The sequence below is a fragment of the Eupeodes corollae genome, chromosome 3 (assembly GCF_945859685.1).
Source record: "Eupeodes corollae chromosome 3, idEupCoro1.1, whole genome shotgun sequence".
NCBI classification, from domain to species: Eukaryota; Metazoa; Arthropoda; class Insecta; order Diptera; family Syrphidae; genus Eupeodes; species Eupeodes corollae.
The window spans coordinates 3378031-3398330 of NC_079149.1; the positions used below are offsets into that span (position 1 = coordinate 3378031).

General features: G+C 31.3%; 1 protein-coding gene across 6 annotated transcripts in view; it reads right to left on the reverse strand.

Moving 5' to 3' along the window:
- The window catches only part of LOC129949920 (protein qui-1), a 169069-nt gene that overhangs the window by 79386 nt on the left and 69383 nt on the right, over window positions 1–20300 (reverse strand). For all 6 annotated transcript variants that reach the window (XM_056061646.1, XM_056061645.1, XM_056061642.1 and 3 more), the window contains exons 3-6: window positions 4751–5233; window positions 4328–4407; window positions 1735–1869; window positions 1445–1635 (exon numbers count right to left, since the gene is read on the reverse strand). In XM_056061646.1, the coding sequence (XP_055917621.1) occupies window positions 1445–1635; window positions 1735–1869; window positions 4328–4407; window positions 4751–4865 (521 nt within the window). In that variant the 5' untranslated portion in view covers window positions 4866–5233. The remainder of the gene's footprint in view (window positions 1–1444; window positions 1636–1734; window positions 1870–4327; window positions 4408–4750; window positions 5234–20300) is intronic.

The following is a 20300-nucleotide window of genomic DNA, read 5'->3' on the forward strand; positions in this document are numbered from 1 at the left end:
AATATTCCATTAAAAAGTCGGAAGAGGATACATTTAACATAAATGTTGGTCTTAAGTCAACGTATCGTACTGTGTTTCCATTGAAAATGGCAGTTGACTTCTTCAAGGCGTCCTCTACAATGGGCCTTTTGCTTTTTTTGTAAATTTTCTTCAATACCTTTCAAAACAGGCAGCACTTCGCCAATTGATGTTCATTGATAAGAATATTGTTAGCTTATAATAAGAAGATACAGACTCTCAAATATACCTGATTTTTGATCTAGTTCAAATGTTAATTCAAAAATACGATTTAAAATTCAGTTTCAAAAAAAAAAACAGTTTAAAATGGCAGTGGAAATTCAGGTTCCATATCCTTAAAAAAAAAAAATCCGAGATGGACTCTTTAGAAATACTTTTTTCAAGTTTGACAAACTTTGCTTACATCTTGAGTGACGAAAGTTACGTAAACTACTTTCGAGTACAATCCTTGTAGATTTTTGCCACTCTTCTTCATACACGGTAAACCGTCTGTTACTAACAACAAAACCTTTTCTCTCTTAGGATCATCGGGCCACAAAAATCGCATCGAATCGGCAAAAAGCTAGTTTCTCAACTAAAGATGCTAAACGGTATGCGAAAATGTTCGCATTTCTTTTAATGCAAAACCTATTATTAGATATTTCTTAACAAAATTTAATATAAAAGCAAAAAAGGCAACAATGGCAACAATGGCGAAAAAAGGCGATTATGGTATAAAAAGGCAAAGAAAGGCAAAGTATTGCAATCACCAGGCCTTGAAACATGTTTGTCAAAATTCGCTTCCGGTTAACAAAAAATAAACCAAAGTTAGTAAAATTTTATCCCTGCTTATAATTAAATAAGCAAGAATAACAATTGGCATAGAACTGTTTTAAAATATTTGAATTAATAGGAACATTTTTGTCGATTTTAATGTAAGACTATCTTAAAGAAATCAATCAAACGTCTTGTGAACAAAACTAAGAAGCTTTGATATGTTATTGCGTAGGAAAGTTCATTTTGGTTTAAATATAAGAAAACAAAATGATTTTTAAATTTCCTCGTAACATTTTCAATTTAAAAGAATGTTATCCAGATCTAAACATCATAGAAAATAAATTGTCCTATGTCTTTGTCATTCTTTTGTGTAACTTATTTATTAATTCATATCATATGAAGACATCAGTAGTTACAAAACATTTAAACATTCTTAGCCAGAAAGAATCCTTCACATCTTTCCTTTATTGACAAATTCATATACTCGTATATCTATGTTATGCCTGCGTTGTGCTCTTAAAGTCCAGGATCTCAATTAAAGGCTCGTAATATGTTCGTTAAAAATACATTTATCTATCTTCTTTTGAAAAACGGAATGTCACACTTATGTAAGATTTAATGAAATAAAAAAGGATCTAACTCCATAAACGGTGGTGGTCCTTATACTTACCGATAGTCTTCTTTAAGTCTATAACAGTTGTTATTGGTGCTGCCGTTGACTTTATTACTGCTCAATAAATACCATTTGTTCAATAGAATTCTTTCATCTTCAGCTATACAGCTACTAGAGATGGTTGAAAAAATGTCAGCATCTATGTGTGTGGGAAGCCACATTTTTCCAATACTTTCCCCAACAAGGGCCTGTCAGAAAAATAAATAAAACAAGATAAAGGCAAAACCAAAACCAAGACCAAAAAACACACTGATAAAGACATCCTGTCATCCATAACATTAACTTACAATAAAAAACACACTTTTCGAAACACGATGACAAGTTTCGATTTCGTCAAGGTAATCGTGAATTAAATATGGATCCTGTTCCAAGGCAATTACGTCCGGAGGCCCAGTTCCAAAGTGCATATCGACAATTTCAATCTATATCATGAGTTTGGAGAGATTCAAAGAAAAAAGAGAAGAAGAAAAATATTTAAATTCAAATTTAAATTTACCAAGATATTTTTTTCTTATATTCTTTTTATCTTAATAGCAGAATGGAGGAGGGGGGAGGTAGGATTAAATAGAATAAACCATGATGATAAATGATGTCTTTAGAAGTTGAAGACTTAAAAAAGAATTAAGTTAACTTAAAGAAAAGCCATTTTATATATGACATCATTCTTCATCATTAGAAAATAAGTTTTAAGCAAGTCTAAAAGTTCAGCTTGATTATCTCTGCCAAATATAACTTTATCCACATTTTGAATTTTTCTTATAAGAATGTTTAATATATTGAAACGAAAATTTAACACAATTTTTGGGAACATTTTCAAAACACTTTCGTTCATTAACTTCCAATGTCATGTCTTTCATTGCTTAGAAGGAAAAGTTCATCTTCATCTACATACATTTTGTGTTTTTAAGTTTCCAGAAATTCATGAATGTCATCTCATCAAAAAGTAAGTGACTTGTGTTTATGATTCTGACAGAAATGTGTTCTCGGGAGTTTTTGTGTTTTGTGTCTATGCAAAGAATGTTTAAGCAGCCCGTGGCGTAAGAATGTCATGATAAATGCCTGGAGATCAGAATCTCCAGGCATTTATCATGACATGGTTAGCTTAGAAACCATGAAAATTTATCTTTTTTAACAGAACTAAAATTGTATCTCAATACAGATTGTTTACTTACATTTATTCAAAAATATATTTCAGCAAAATATATAAAATAGGGTGTTTTTTTAGCTGCATCAGAAGTTTCAATGGTTTTTGGTTGTGATTTGACAGTGGAGGATGTCAACAGTTTTGTTCAGTAAGTTTTGAAATCATAAACCATTTTCGAATCGCTTAACGTCAGAACAATGCTTCAACATTGTGAAAAGTTATAATACGAACAAATAAATCTGTTCGCAAAGCTCATAGAGAATTTTTGTCAATTTTAAGGTGCTAAGTCATAAAAGTAATTTCTGGTTAAATATCTTCGTGAAAAAGTATAATTACCGTACAAGGAAATAGACAATCCTCAAGCCAGGAACGAGTCAACATTCGAACTGACCGTTTCCTGCGGCTTACACGCTGGTGGTGCTGGTAGCATCATTCTTATATCTTTCGAAATGTGGAATAAGCTGCAGTTACTATAAATTTCGAGGAACATTTTGAGGAAATTTGTTTAGTGAAGACGGTGCAACTTTTTGTACAGCATACCATAAAGTTATTGCCAAGTGAATTTGGTGGTAACTTTATTTCTTTTAAAAGTTATCCTGTTAACTGACCCATTAGTTCGTAAGACTTAACACCTTTTTATGGGAGCATCTATAATGTTTGGCTTAAATTGCACAAACTTTTGAAGCATTTCTCAGAATTATTGGAAAAAGTAGTGAAAAATTGGATTATAATATGAAAAATCCATTTCATTAATATTTCTGTCTTGTGTTACTATTTGAAATTATCAAGCTCCTTGAAAAACACCCGATACAAAAATTTTAATTTTGTGAAACCGTTTTTAAATGATCCCAAAGATGTCTTGACATCAGTAATGAAGGGCACTAATTGATATCCGGACATTTAACACAGTTCCTTACTTTAGATTCGTTTCATTCATTAACATTAAATATTTTAACGTCAAGTAATTGGTTTTTGTTTAATGTTTTACTTTAATTGAATTTCAATACCCAACTAATTTCTCGGAATTTGTTTACCCTTTACATTATTTTACATTTGTGTTTATTTCGAGGGAAAAGGTTAAAAATTAACCTTTTCTTTGATTCTTCGTAAAACACCACAACCACTTGAAGATTTATTTTTAAAAATACAGAATAAATCTCAACTGATAAGTTCAATTGATTTTTGTATAAAATGTCAAACCGAAATCTCTTAAAAATCATGTGGTAATATTCTGACAGAAATTAATTGAAAATAATATATGACAGTTAGTTGCTTGAAAAGTAAAGTGAAATTGATGAGCATTTTTTTTAATTTTAAATAGATTCTGATTTATCTAATTTAAAATGATTGATGTTATATTGGTTGTGTCATTTTGTTAGGTTTTTTATTTTAAAATAATTTGGGCATTGATAGTTGAAAAAAAAAATTAATTTTTGGCACATGTCACTTTTGTTTTCTAGCGATGAACTAATCACCTACAAACTTATTTATTTTTTCATTCATCGATTTGAGATAAAGAGCAAGACATGTAAACACCACCTAATAGGAAATTACGTTTACAGCCTAAATACGTTTTCTGAATGACATAAAATATCGCTTTAAATGGCTCCTGTGTTCTAATATAGAATTCGAACATCGATTTGAGAAAATTTTAATAATAAATGTATCTTTATGTGTTTCCATTAAATTAGTGCATATACGTTTAATGTAGTGAATTGGAAATAGAAATTTAATACCTCAATTTGTCGGTCATCATACATCGATTGTAGCTCAGGGCCCACCAGCTCCAGCAGCATACGACGTTCCTCGATGAATTCTGTTGGGTGATATATAAATTGAAAGTCATGACGATGACGTATCAATAAGTACGTGTTGCAATGATAAAATGTAAACTTCTCTATCGAATGAAGAATTAATTACATTCTTTCTCAACAAATAGCAAATAAAAATAAGAAAACGATTAAAATCTTATTGATATGTACACAGCAACAAGAACACAAAAATTACGGAAACAATGTCCGTATAGTGAAAAAATAAAATAAGAAAAATAAAAAGTCAAATAGTAATTATATTGGCCATCTCTGATGATGGCCAACAACAAGAGAACACTCTTCATCAATTCGAGTAAAATTAAAAGGAAAAAATAGAAACGAACTTACCGTCCTTCAAACTGGACACATAGACTTTGATGAGCAATGGCTGGGGCAGGCGTGTTGATTCAGTTGTTACACCCCGGAGGGCGTTCAGGATGCCCTCCTCGACAGGGACAGCCATTTTGTGCTGTAAGAGGGATTTTGCTTTTGTTTAGGGATTTTGGGTAAATTAAATGTCACTTTGGTGTCTTTAATCAAAGTCCCAATTGTTTTTGGGATGCTGAGCTACTGCTGCTATCCTGAAGGTTGTCTGTCCGATGATGATGATGAGATGGTGAAGTATACGGTGGTTCCAAAATTTAATAACAAGCTGATACAATTTGCACAAATTTGATGAAAGTATCAAATTTAATGTATTTACTATCTACGTTTTAAGTGATGTATATAGAGTTGTTTTCTAATATTGCTTAAAGGACGACATCATGATGGTGATGACTGCTGAGTAGTCGGTTTCGGGTCGGTCGACTATGGTTCTTCACGATTTATGAACTGTAATGGAATAATGGAAATTTTTTAGATTATAGTACACGACTTAAGTTGGAAAATCGTTATTAATAAGTTTAAATTTATCAAAGACGTAGAATTTGCAAAAACTAAATTGAGTTACAATAAATGGCTATGACTTGATGTTTTAGAGCTTTATAGTAGAAATACATGTAAGGGTATCCCAAATTTGAAAATTTAAGAATGAAGCTACGTTATAAAATAAGAAAGGAATTATTAAACAACAAAAGGAAACAAGTTTCTTTCTTCACTTAATTTCAACGTATATAAGTGTTAAGTATTTTGAACAGAATCCAAACATTAGATTTGAAAATGACAGGCTATAGAATTATGACACAAACTGGAACAATATATAAGTACCCATATAAGTACCCATATTTCGGTTGAATTAGTCATTTTCATTCCCCCTCTCCCCCTCTTACCTTTAAACAATGCATTCGTAATTTTGGCACTTCCTGGAATACACATTACGTTACCCTTGAGTTAGATTTCGGACGTATTTTCTTAGAGATTCTGTTATTAATCGCACATCACGAATGTGAAAGGTTTACTCAACTTCGTTTTTCCATTCCATTTTGATGTTTAAGACTTTAAGACCAATACGTTTTTCCAATTTTTCTGCGACTTAAAGGTCAAGGTTTTAACTTTCAACATTTTAGGTGAGCATGTTAAAAATATAATGCACACATGGGTTGCACGAACTTACTTATGTATCTTAAGAGTTGGTTTTAAATAACATCTTTATTTAAGTCTTAAAATTTACCCAAAAAAAACTTTGATTTCAAAAATTTAGATGCCATTTGTTTTATCAAAAAGCCTTTATATTTCAAAATTTTGTTTTGAAATTCGTTTGATCGTATATTTTAATTATTTTTGTATATATTTTTTGAATTTGACCTTAAAATATTTTTAGTCCTCAGTTATTTATAACTTTAAATATTTAATATTTTTTTTAAATCAAAAGTAAAATTCTTGATAATTAAATATTTTTGAGACATTATAAAAATGTGTGCAGAAATTTTCGAAATTGAAATCGGTTCATTAATTCTTGAAATTAAATTCTTAAAAACAAAGTAACGGAGGTACCCTAAAAGAAACCAAAATAAGTTTGGATTTTTGACCCCAACATTTGTATGGGAAATACTGATATTTTAAGTCTTAAACTAGTTTAAAAAAACGGCTGACGTTTTGACGGCTTAAAACATTGATTTCCAAATTTAAAGTAAATCGACGCAATGGCGAGGACATATACGCCATGGCCAACTTAATAGCAACGGTCCTTACTTTTAGGTAATACTGTATCTTGTACTTTAGTTAGGCGAACATGTTAACAAATAGGTAGGTTATTGTAACGGTTATTATATTGCCAATCTATTCAACGTTTTATCTTGTGGGTAAAAAAAAGTTATTTGTAATATTATGCACTCAGTAGATAGCAACTACAAAATTTGCGGGCCAAAAAAAATACAAACGTTTGAATAAAAGTAAAAATTATTTCCATTATCGTAAAAGTTGTTATTATCTTGAAAAAGTCAACATTTTGGTGAGAATAGTTTTGAAATATGGCACATAGAAATGGGAAGAGCTCTGAATAACAGCGGTGGATTCATGAGAGAGATAGCAAAAGTCATTGGGCGCTCTGCCCGAATGGTGTGGAATGCTATAAACTCCAAAAATGTTGAAGAAACCGGAGGGCGTCTGTCTAAAATGAGAGCAAGAGACAAAGCTACGTTGGTGAGAAAAGCTTAAACGAATCCGTTTATGTCCTGAAAAAATCTGGAGCGAGAAATACGAACGTTAGTTAGTTCTAGAACGATCTTTAAGGCAGGTGCCTTACTAAGAAAAATACACACCCAGAAGCGGATCTGTTTTGAAAAAAAGGCATCAGATGAAAAGCGACCCACTTCAGGCCAAGCAGCATTGGAGGAATGTGCTTTGGAGCGACGAAACGAAAATACATTTATTCGGAATGGATGGAAAATAGTGTGTTCGTCGCCCAAAGTGCGAGGCCTACAATCTGCGGTGCACATCACCAACCGTGAGGCATGGAGGTGGCAGCATAATGTTATGGGGTTGTTTTTCTTGTTGGGGTTAGACCTATAGAAATGGGAAAATCAAGAAAATACGATTTTTTCTACTTTTGACGGTACATAACTTACGAGGCGGACAAGACAAAGGGAAGGTATACAAACAAATTTCCAGCTTATTATTTTTCATTGCAAGGTTCACCCTTATTTCACATTATTTCACTAAACTTTTAGACAATATAATAGTTTGTTCAAATAAAAATTATTTAAATCAGTTCGTATGGTTTTGAGGATTAAAAAAAAGGTAATAGTTCTATGGAGCATTCCTTTCTAAAGCATTAAAAAATGTAATTTTTAAATTGGAAAATGGCTTTTTTGCTAATAAAAAATACTGTAATACAAATAAATCTGTCTGTTGTTTGAACAATAAATAAACGCTTAACAGAAACCTGCTGAAAAAATGCTATTTTTCCAATTTTGTAATGAACTGAGCCAATGGTTTAAGTTGTAGGGGTGAGGTTCGAATTTTTTACCAATTTAAAATTTAATAGTGATCACTTAGTTTCTATAAGTGGTTGGAAGTTACACTTCAAATATCCATTCATGAATTTTGAAAATTTTTTAAATTGAAGTTTTGTCAGCATTTATTGAAAAAATTAGTGATTTTGTGCTCCTTCTTCGAATAATATTAAACAAATTAAATCAATCAAATTTTAAAGAGATAAATTGAGTTTGAAAACAAATTAGTTTAAAGGTCAAATAAATTCTATATTAGAAGGTGTAAATAATTTAATCTTTTATCCTCACGTATTTATTTACACGAGACGTAAAAAAGTAGAATGTTTAAAAAAAAAAAAAAACAAACACAAATGAATATCAAATAATAGTTTTTGGTAATTGAAAACCTTAAAGAATCAACATGCATTCCCTCTAACATTCCAATTCTGCACTTTATAAATTCTTACTTCTAACACAAAAATCTATAGTTTGTTTTTTCATCTTAAATTTCTCGTATTTTTACCTTCTTTTATACTTTGTGTGGTACGGTGTAAATAACAATGTAAAATGATATAGAAAGAGGTGTATAATAAATTCCTGGATACAATGGAAGAGTCTTCCTTTTCGAATGGATCATCATTGAATGAAAATGAAAATGAAAACATAAAAGGTAATGTTCGTTTTGAAAGTCAGACGGAAAAGCAAATCATTGAAGGAAGTTTCCATACGTATATTTAGTTACCTCTATTCTTACGACCAATTTCTATAGGAATACGATTGGAAGCTAAACGAGGGAATAGTTTCATGATACAGGTGGTATATGTGGAATGGTTTACAATTTTGTTGATGATTTCCGTTAAAATTGGTTGCTTCCGTTTCCTTTGCCTCTATCTAACTTTTGGTTCTTAAAGAGAACTTTTAGAACTCAATTAGTTTGCAAAAATTTACTTAATTTCCTTAATTTATTTATGTACTTTAATATGTTTGGAGATAACAGTTGATGAATCTAACAAGTCTAACTTAGTTTGATTATCTCCTTACACAAAACCTTAAACCTATAAGATTAGCTTAATAAAAAACAATGTTTGTAAGACCGCACCAAGAAGTAAATTTTAATAACTGAAATAGTGCTTCTTTAATAGCTTTTTTACTTACTACAATTTAACCAGAAATGAGCCTAATCACTAAAAACCACACAATGGACTAAGAAGTCTAAAAGCTTTGTAAACACTTTTATTTTTAAAATTTAGAAGCTTTGTTCTGGCGTTAATAGATTCATGATTTAAAGCTAACATTTTGATTTTCAGAACTGTCAAACGATAGACAACAACTATCGAAGCATATCATGCGGCTAAAAATACACCCATTGAGCTGAAATAAAATTAGAACATCTCCTGTACGAAATCACACAATAGAACAAAGTTCAGAAGTTCAAGAAAATCCTTCCTCTAATTTTCATCACGGCTCTTAAACTACACTTGAAAGCATAAGCAACTAATAGCAAAGGTAGTGACTTGCTTGTCTTATTATAGTTTTGATTAAAGCCTTGAATGTATAAACCTCAAACAAAAAAAAAAAAACAATTCTTGCCTATGGACCTTTATATATTAAAAGTTTCATAATTTGTGCCAAATATAAAAGTATTAATCTTCTATAATAGTTCTTTTTCCATTGCAATTGTTTAAGAATTAGTCTCCTTCTTCTTTGTCTTGTTTTCATTTCTTACATTTTATTAAATCCTCTTAGGAATTATTCAATTAAATACTTAAAAATTCTTTTGTATTCTTTTCCGAGGAGCAACATTATTTTCGCATTTTAATTTAATCTAGCAAACAAACAACAAAACAAGCAGTAACCATTTCTAATCCACATTTAAGCACTCCCTAAAGGTGAGTCTCTTAAATACTTTTATTTTTATTATAACATAATTAAACCTCAAACTCAGTCAAGGAGATCAGATGCATTTATGATTTATAACTTATACACTTTAGATTTGTTTAAACAACTCGCTTATGTATAGTCTACTCGTACCTGGTGCAGTTTTAGAAGGATGGAATGCCTTTGTTATGAAACTATGCCCCTGCCCTACAGCTATAAACATTTCTTCATTGTTTGCCATCATAATAATAGTTGTTGACCTTTTGTACTTGTACTCATACAATTAGTATTTTTCTATGCAATGTCCTCCATGTACAAGGACTTTTTATGGTTGCTATACTTATTTTTTAGTTTTCTTTTCTTTTTAGCTCATCCTTTTTACTCTTGTTTCTTTTCCTTGGAAGTGCTTTCGCATACTCTTGTGCATATGTCACGAAAATTATTTCATTCTGTGAACTTTGTCGTGTGCAAATAATGATTTTTAATGAATATAAGTGGAATACTTTCCCACTTAACCCTTTTTAGAGAACAAAGGTTTTTACTTTTAAATTGCCCTTTAAATACGTCCAAAGTGTAAAGTTGAACATTTTAATTTTAATAGATTATGTTTAAAAATATCTAATCGCTTAACGGTCGTTAACTTTTTTGAAAACCAAGAGAGTGTTTTAGGGACAGGAACGAGGTGATGATAAAAGTCTGAGGAGACCATTTTGTTGGAGCTTGGCGAGGCATCTCTAAAGTCAGATTTCAACTATTGACCATAATTATTTTGGCCAAATCAATAGGCGGTAGGTTTTTTTGCCCAATACCATATCGTCCAAATTAAAAATGTCACAGGGCCCAAACAATTTTATTAAAATTTTGATGTTGTACGATTTGGGCAATATTACCGAAAATTTGGACGTTAAAACTTATTTGAGTCTTATGACATTCTAAATTAAATGAAGCATAGGGACTTATTGCCCAATAAAACATTTTAGAAGAAAATGCCAAAAAGCCTAAAACTAATGCCATATTGCCCAGATCAATTTTAAAACATAATATCGCCCAAATTACTTATTGGCATATCGCCCAAAAGATGTCAATTGTTTCAACATTTGGGTATTCTGACAAATTGTTTTTAATATTTTGGGAACTACGACACTTGGAATTTCAAATTTTATCTTCAAAACGCAGACATTAAACGAAAAATATGTCAGAGCACACAAAAATGGTTTGCTTGCTTACAGTGCCAGCACCCAGAACTATATCGTTTGTTGTCTTAACAGTGAAATGTTACCCCCTTGCTTGGGCTGACTAAAGGATTCGGGGTAGGCAAGGCTAAGTTTCTTTAAATCCAAAAAAAAAACCCAAATCCTAAAGAGAGTCCAAGCAGGGGGTTGCAGTTCGCAATTTGCCTCATTTTAAAGCCTAACCAACCAAAATCTTTTGGACATTATGACGTTTCGAAATTTGGGCTTTATGACATTGAAAGTTGTTTTGGGTGATGTGACATTTTATTTGGGCTTTGAGACGTTTTTTTAGTGATATTTTGTACAAAGTACTTAAGTCTTTTTATGATTTGGATTTTTAACTTCTCATAGGAAGTTATTGGAATGGGACCGATTTTTCAAATTGAAAATTTTGACATTTCTCGACGTTTCAAGGTCCCTAGAGTCGAACTAAAAGATTTTTAGATAGATGACTGTGCGTGCGTGTGTACGTACGTTCGTACGTCCGTACATTCGCGACGTTTTTTCGTCGTCCATAGCTCAAGAACCAGTAGAGATATCGATTTCAAATGAATTTTGTTATACAGATAATAAGGCAGAAAGGTGCAGAAAGGGCTCTCAATTTTCTTGAGAGCGTGGGCGATTTTTTTACCATAGCTTTTAAAAAAAGGTGAAATTTCTGGTTAACCCTAAATATCTCACAAGCCAAAAATGCTAGAGACTTGTATTCAATTTTATATAATATATTGTAACATGATACCAATTAAATATATTTTTTGAAAAAAATCCTATTAACTAATTTAAAAAAATTAAATTTAAAAAATTTTCACCTTGAAAATTTTACGAATACAAAATAATGTTATCTCCAAAACAATTTTTGTGCAACGAAAAATAGCTTTTTCAACATCTGGTAAAATTAAAAAAAATCAAATTGATAATTTTTGTAATATATTTAAAATATTTCGACTAAAAATCTATTTAACAAAACTATATTTTCAAACTAAACTATTTCTTTATATGAAAAATATTGTTAATAATTTGAATTATCAGTGTGGGTCGCATCCCAGCCTCTTTTTATGTTTTGGGTCATATGTAGTTAGGTGATAAGACATAAGAAACGATGGAAATCATAACCGTCCTTATGCTCAAAATAAATGTCAGAAATGCCAAACTCTAGGTCATAAAACCCAAATTCAAAATTAAAAACTCTTTTGGGCAAAATGACAACTAACAATTTATGCGTTCTTTTATAAAAACTTTATTTGGGCGTTGCCACATTGGATTTTGGTTTTCTAACGATCTTCTTTTTAAATTTTGTGACCAATTTTGGACTTTATGACATTTTACGATTGTGGCGATATGGTTTTTGGCGAAGGACCTAACTTCAATCAATATTACATAAACACACATTTACATCTAGAGAAGTTGGTATGGTTGAAAAGTAAATTTCGAATCTTTAAAAGTTTTTGCCGGAGAAAAAATTATGTAAGTAGGCATCTTACGTTTGAGGAATGATAAATAATGAGCGTACATTCCCAATTTCCGTGAAAGTTTTCTGTAAGCCCGGGACAATGAATTTTGCTAGTTAGTTTTCATTATTTTAACATTTGTCTCCAGATTTAAAATAGAAAGTCAAACTTGTTATTATTATAGTTAAAATGAAAACACATTACTTAACCCAGACATTTATTTTTAGTTAATTTATAATTTTTTAATGAAAGTCAGAAACTAAGAAGTTATGATATGAAGAAGAAGAAGAAGTTAAAATATGAAAAGTTAAAAACTTAACTGGATTTAAAATTTTACAAAATCGTTTTAAAATTTTGCGGCTTTGCCTTTTTAGGTCACGCCTCATTATGTCAACTTAACATTTATTTAATATTATTAGAAACAAAAAATAGAATGGTTGATTTAATTTTATATTTAAGTACTCAAAACCTTAACTATAAAACCTCAAATAATGTGATATAAGGATATCAGAATATTTCTAATTGTATAAATACAATTATATTTGTAATTGATTAAATGAGATTAAATAATGCACTGATATGCCAAAGAACTTACGATTTACCTCAGATAGAAGAGATAATCAAAGCATCTTACTACACAGTTAACACCAACACTCAGCGAAACTCTTCAGCACCATGGTATGATGCCGACTGTAAAAAATACAGAAAATTATCGTTTGGCTGGTTAAGAGCGTATAGGACCTCAAATGAGGACTATTTCAGACACCAGTATTTGATGGCTAATAAGGCGTACAAAGAAATATGTAATAAAAAAAAGGCTGTTTTCTACGAAGCTGAATCAAGACGATTAGCGCTATGCAAAAACTCAAAAGATTTTTGGAACTTGGCAAGACAGCTGAATGGCAAACGGTTTTCAATCCAAACGAACTTGAGTCCAAACCTTCTGGCAGCTCACTTTGAGAAACTGTTGAATCCAGTACATGAGACACCTTCGGTGGAATACGCTATACCAGCCTATGAATGTGGTGTTCTTGATGCTACAATTAGTTACCAAGAAGTAATATCAGCTGTAACAAAGCTTAAAGATGGAATAGCTGCAGGTTCGAATGGCATATCAGCTGAATTTTATAAGTATGGGACACCAGAACTACTCACAAGGCTAACTTTCATATTTAACAATATCATGGAAACCGGGACTATACCAAATGAATTCAAAGAATCGATTATTTTTCCGATTCACAAGAAAGGAAACATGGCTGAACCAGCTAATTACAGAGGTATATCGTTCCTAAATGCTTCATACAAGATATTTACACTAATACTACAGAAACGATTCAACGAATGGATTGATAGCGACAAACTACTGCAGGAGTACCAGGCAGGATTTAGAAGTGGATATTCAACGATCGATCATATTTTTACCCTTAGATGTATGGCTGAAACATTCCTTCGCAAGAAAAAGAAGCTATATGCCTTCTTCGTCGATTTTAGAGCTGCTTTCGATATGATCGATAGAAAGGCTCTATTTTATAAGCTATATAGTAAAGGTATGTCATGCAAGTTTGGAAGAGTCATACAGAATCTCTACGACGACACAACAAGTAAAGTATGGAATGGTGAAGCGCTTTCGGAAGAATTCAAAACACAATCGGGAGTCAGGCAAGGTTGTACATTGAGCCCAAGCATGTTCGCATTGTTCATTGATGATCTGGTTGACATTCTGCCATGTGGAGTAGAGTACGCGGGGATGATAATAAAACTATTGATGTTTGCAGACGATATTGTTCTGTTGGCAGCCTCTTCTGAATCATTGCAGTTGATGATTAACCGATTATTCGAATACTGTCGGGTTTGGAATCTGATAGTTAACCTTGACAAATCCAAGATTTTAATATTCAAGAGTGGAAGAGGCCGCAAATGTGCAAACGAAAAATGGCATTATAATGGAGAAAATATAGAGGTTGTAACGGAATTCAAATATCTAGGAGTTATTTTCACGCAAAACCTGAGTATGGAAAAACATCTGAAGGAAAAATTAATGAAGGCAAAATGTGCAATCAGTGCTACATGGAATAGATGCTTTCATAACAAAAGTATAGCACACAGCAGTAAATTCAAATTATTTGAAGCGATATCAGCATCAATCCTTTTCTACGCAGCTCAGACATGGGGTACAAGGCAGTACGATACGGTGGAAAATCTTCTACGATACTACTGCAAAAGAATCTTCCAGCTTCCGCGTAGCACACCTAACTACGTTATCATGTTAGAAACAGGAATCTCGCCATTGTTCATTCGAACATTAAAAATGCAAGTGGATTATGTCACGAAAGTCTTGAAGATGGATGATAATCGACTACCTAAAATAGTAGCTCTTGAAGTCATAAGGACAAAGACAAGTTGGTGCGCTGATTGGTTGGAACTTGCTTCAGAATGTGGGATAGTCTTAAACCTGTGCAGTGAAGAATTAGAAACTTCGCTTTATCAACTCATTGCTGCAGTGGACTTAAAACATCGTGATAAATATATAAATGAGGCAACAGGATCTATCTATAGACAACTATATAGCCAATTGAATCATAACCTGGAGGAGAAAAATTATTTTAGGGATGACAATAGTACAGCCGAGATTTCAATGATGGTAAAACTGCGGAGCGAACTTATGCCACTGAACTACATACCTCATAGAGATGATTTACCCATTGTGTGCTCTTTGTGCAACTTAGGTGAAAGAGAAGATAATTTTCACTTTATGGGTAAATGTCCGATCTTAAGAGAAATCAGAAGGGATGTATTCGGAAGTGACATGTTGACACAAAGCCAAATTATACAACTGCTTAACAATATGGATATACAAAAATTATACAAATACTGCAGGCTAGCTCTTCTCTACAGAAACAAAATCATAAATGAAAGCTTCTAAGATAAACTAATTTTTTTTTTTTTTTTTATAAATATATTTTGCAAAAATACATACGAATTATTGCTCAAAAGCAAATTTTCATATTATGTGAAATTTTCATGTTTTGTCAACTAGGCAGACGGCAAAATGCCATGCTTTTATGTTTTTGTAAATTAGGAATTTAATCATTGAAAAAATAATAAAACCAATCTAAATCTAAAAAATCTAATCTATTTGTAATTGGGACTAGGCTAAATTTCTTTATAATAAAATTTCAATTAATACAAACTAATTTTTACAGAAGGCCTCAGAAAAGTCCAACTCATGAACACATATCCTTTGAATATTTTTGATCCGAAAAATATTGCAATTAAGTTTAAGCAGCCTACAAAATCCGTTGGTCCTTAAGCAGTTTCTAATTTTATAGCAAAACCATTTGCAAAGTTTAATATTTAAAATTGTATATATATGTGTAGGTATCTATTCAATGCCCATCGTTAAGCTTATATTCACTTATATATATATTCACCCCTCTACATCAGCCTTGATCTTATAAAAATTTTTGGTCATCAACATTTTAGCATCCTTTTTAGTCGTATTATGAGAGGGCATAAGCTTGTAAGTAAACTTTCTTAATCTTCATTTTCTACTTCTTCTTCTTTTAGTGTGTACTTATATACATATAGATGGATATGTGTATCTTTGCTCCTTTTCGCATTTATTTTAATGGTAATTTTCATTTTAAACTTTTCCCAAAGACAAAGAACCAAGAAGAATATTTCAAGAGAATAACTTTTGCGACAGCTTGCATAATAAGGACATTCGAGATATTTTATACCAAAGATGGTAATTAGGGTAGGTACCTACTTTCTCCAGCTCTGCTTGCTCTCACTCGTTCGTCCTTTGTCTTTTAACACAGGATATATGCATATGTATATTCGACCTTTATAAGAAACAGCAGAAAAAACAAAAACATGGACAAAACAAACAACCAACAACAAAAACAAAAAACAAAAATATAAACAGTTTTCCATTGTCACTCTGTCAATGCATAAATTATACTTTTTCGTAGTAAAATTCTCATCAAAAGGGCTTAACTCCATCGGGGATGATAATATTAAATAAATTCAAGAAAATATAGATAGATGAGGATGAGCGCCATCAGCCAATGTGCTTTTCATCCTGACTTAAGGATAAACTCTCTATTTTGTATGTTTTGGAATAATTTCTAAATGAAAATGTTAGCACATATACAAATATCAGTGTCAGGAGCGTAGCTTAAAAAAAATTAAGTCTACATAGACCCGCGTTACTTTCAAAGGAATAAAAATTACTATAGGAAAATTAGATATGAAAATGGGCTTACTTTGAAAAATTCTTACAAAGCTGAATTTTAGTGAAGGGAATCATATCTAAATCCAATAAACTCCTTAAAAATTCTTCTTATTTTGGACCGGGTGGTGTGATGGTTTGTTAGTAGGACTGTCTCGACAGAGGTCTTATTCAATTCCAATATCCACACCTCCTACAAAAATTAACCTGAGTTTGCGTTTATTATGAAGGGTGGTGTTAAATGTATACCATTTGCATTGACGGGCTATATTTTTTCTAAAAAGTGTTATTTCACGTGGTTGAGCAACAACAATTCAAGATCTAAAGGATGAGATAACTCCGCACATTTGGACCATCGGGTGGTGGTGTGCCGATGAGGTCGTTTCAGAGTAGTACCGGCAAGGAAGAATACTATTATTTAATATCTCCCAAGAAGTTAATTTTTTTTAAAAAAGATTGAAAACAAACTTCGGACAGCAATCATTTTTTAAAAGATAACATGACCATTGTAAGTGAATTAGTTTTTGAGTTAAAGTGGTCCAAACCTTATTTTTCATAAAGATTAAAGTAAGGAAACTTGCATTTTACGTCCTTTTGTTTAGATTTTTTGAAAAACGTGAACAAGTAGATTGTATAGATTACTGATTTCAGCAAGGCCCTTGACAAATTGTTTCATAAAACATTACTTTTAAAACTAGCACAGCAAGATCTTAACGACTATTTCATAAACTGGGTCTCCTCATATTTTTAAGATAGATGTTATAGTGTTAAACTTTGTAATGAGTGCTCAAATTTATTTGTTGTGAATTCTGGTGTCCCTCAGGGTAGCCATCTTGGTCCTATTCTATTTGTTTTGTTTATAAATAATTTGGTTTCGATCATACAAAATTCATCTGACTTAATATAAGAGTATGCTGTTGACATTAAAAATTTCAAAAAATTCAATACTACACCTGTCTTCTCCTGCAAGAAGACTCAATATTATTCAGGGAATGGAGCAATGTAAGACCATGAGTTTTACAGCCAAAAAAGTTATAATCGTCTTTAATTACGTGTTTGATTCTTATCCTCTAAGTACAGTACAGTGTTTGTATTTTCTGACTTCAATGTTGTCTTAGATTCTTAACTAACATTTAATAAACATAAAATTAACTTAATAGTTAAAATACCAAATAGAGTTTTGGGTTTCATTAAGAGATTTGGTCGTTATTTCTGTGATCCATATGTTTTAAAATTACTTTTTGTTTCATTTGTGAGACCAGTCCTGGAATATGCCTGTACAGTCTCCTTACTACGCTGTACAATCCATAAGACTTGAAGCCAACTAGAAAAAGTGTGTGTGTTTCTGTCTACGATCCCTTCCGTGGTTTCATGGTATTCATATATTACCGCCTTACTCACAAAGGCTTTCTTAAACCTTTGTTCTCATAGGAAGTTCTTGCAATTTTGTTTTATTTTTGAAATAAAAAATGGAATAATTTCAAAAATATCAATTATTCGTAGTTTAAACTTTAGTTTTAGTTGTTTATGTATAAGACTACCGAAACCATTTTATTCTAATTTTAGTAGATCAAACTAAGTGGTACATAGCCCCTTAAATCAATTAATTGAAATCTATAACAAATGTCTGTTGGACTGTCATGCCTGAGGTCTTGGGTTTGATACCTGAACGTGCCATGAGAAGTTTTTTTTTAACGGGTACTGCATCTTGCGGAGAATTGAAGTCATAAAAAGTGTTTTCTCAAAATAGTAGTTCGGATTAGGCTTAAAACTGTAGGCTCCTTCCATTCCTGATAATATTACTTGCACCTAGGAATGGTTGAGAATTGTGAGTCACTAGGCCCTAATTGTCAACGGACTGTTGCGTCACCTATAAGATTGTTAACGTTATAATGGTGAAACTTTGTATGTTTTATCTCAATTGCAGAAGGTTTTTTTAGTGAATATCTTTAAAAAAGGGTACTTGAACCCCTTTTTTTCCATGGTCCAAAATAAAAGTATTTTTAGGGAAAGTAAAAGAAGTATAAATGAAGCTTTTTAAGTAAATATTTTATTTTCCTGGATTAAAGTTAGTTTGAAAAATTATGCTTCTACTTCACCCCCCCCCCATTACTACGGTTCTGATCTAATATATACAGGCTGTCCTTATATGATATTTTTTGCACATAGTATTCATTGTCACTTTGATAGTGGGTCTTGGTGCAGTGGGTGTTGCTGTTGCCTACAGAGTGTACATCCATAAACAGTTTCTGTCATCCTAAAGGATAAAGTGCAAATATAAAGAGATCCTTATTGCTCGTATTTTATGACACATCCTATATAAAATATAAGAGAAAGTTATCAACATCATATACAAACGACACTTTGTTATAATATGTGACAAAGGCACTATTCTTTTTTTTTCTAAATACATACATAGGTACATACATATTTCTGCGATAGTTTTCTTTTTTATTTTCCTGAATAAACAATTTATTCAGACACAGAGGTCAGGTCTTGTTAGAATGGGTGTTTATTTTACTAAAGCCAAGGCAATCATTTCAAGAGGGGGCATAATGTTGCTTGAACCTTGGATTGGAATATCAGTTTTCTACGAATTCAATGTTGTTCTTATAAAATTCAAATGTCAACTGTCAGTTCACAATGTCAATTTATTCAAAAAATTAAATGTTTTTGAAAATCAAAGAATTCTAAGATGGTTTTGGTTTATTTTATTTGATTATTATCCTTTGTAGGAAAATAAGATTTGCTGCTTTGTGTCGGTTTTCTTCCGGACCCAAGATATTCCGAAAATGAATAGCTTTGACTTTATTTACTATTTTGTATTTCTTATTCAAATATGTTGACTGTTTTGTTTTAAATATTATGATGTATGTACATATGTACATTATAAAACTTATTTGAGCTTGAAGTAATATTTCCCTTTAGTATCCGGATTCAAACAAAACGGAAATAATTTTGAGTGTGTTTATATTTATTTTGAACCTTCTAGTATGTTTTCTAAGAATTCTTTGTTTTTTAACAGTTTTATGAATATGGATCCTCATTCTATCCAGCAACACTAAACTAAACATACATATTCTGTTTTTACTTAACAAATCCCTTTTATGTTAGGTATCTTTTTTATAAGTTAAGAAAATAAGGTGTATTTATCCTATGAAGTTCTATAGGTAGGTATACAAAGTCTATACACAGGAAACTTTTATCTTTACTTACTGAGCATAATATGGAAGTATAAAATTAGTTAAAGGATAAACAAAAACCCTTTTTAGGGGAAGACATATTGTGTTGTAATTTTTGAAAGTAAAAAGAAAAACCTTTGTTTACAGGCACAATATTTAAATTGTTTGGTGTTTGTTTTGTAAACGCTACAGGCATACATAAAAAGGTAAATCAATTATTTTTTTGTTTTATTCTCCATATTTGTTGAAAACTGATATTAATAAAATTTTAAGATAAAGTTTTGTAGAAGCCATAGCACGGGAAGATCTGGCTTTTGGACAAATTTAAAGTTTCTATGTGTTGAAAAATGTTTAATTTCTTGTAATTTCTCTTAATTTGTATCAATTGTATTTTTATTTTCTCTGAGAAAATTAACATTTGTGATTCTTTAGGTTATTAATACATAATACGTTTTTGATGCAAACTTGTTCACTCAAGCGTATACGTACTTTTATTATTTTGATATATTTTTAAAACTTTTTTCTTTTTCTTTTATCTTTTCATGATGAATTC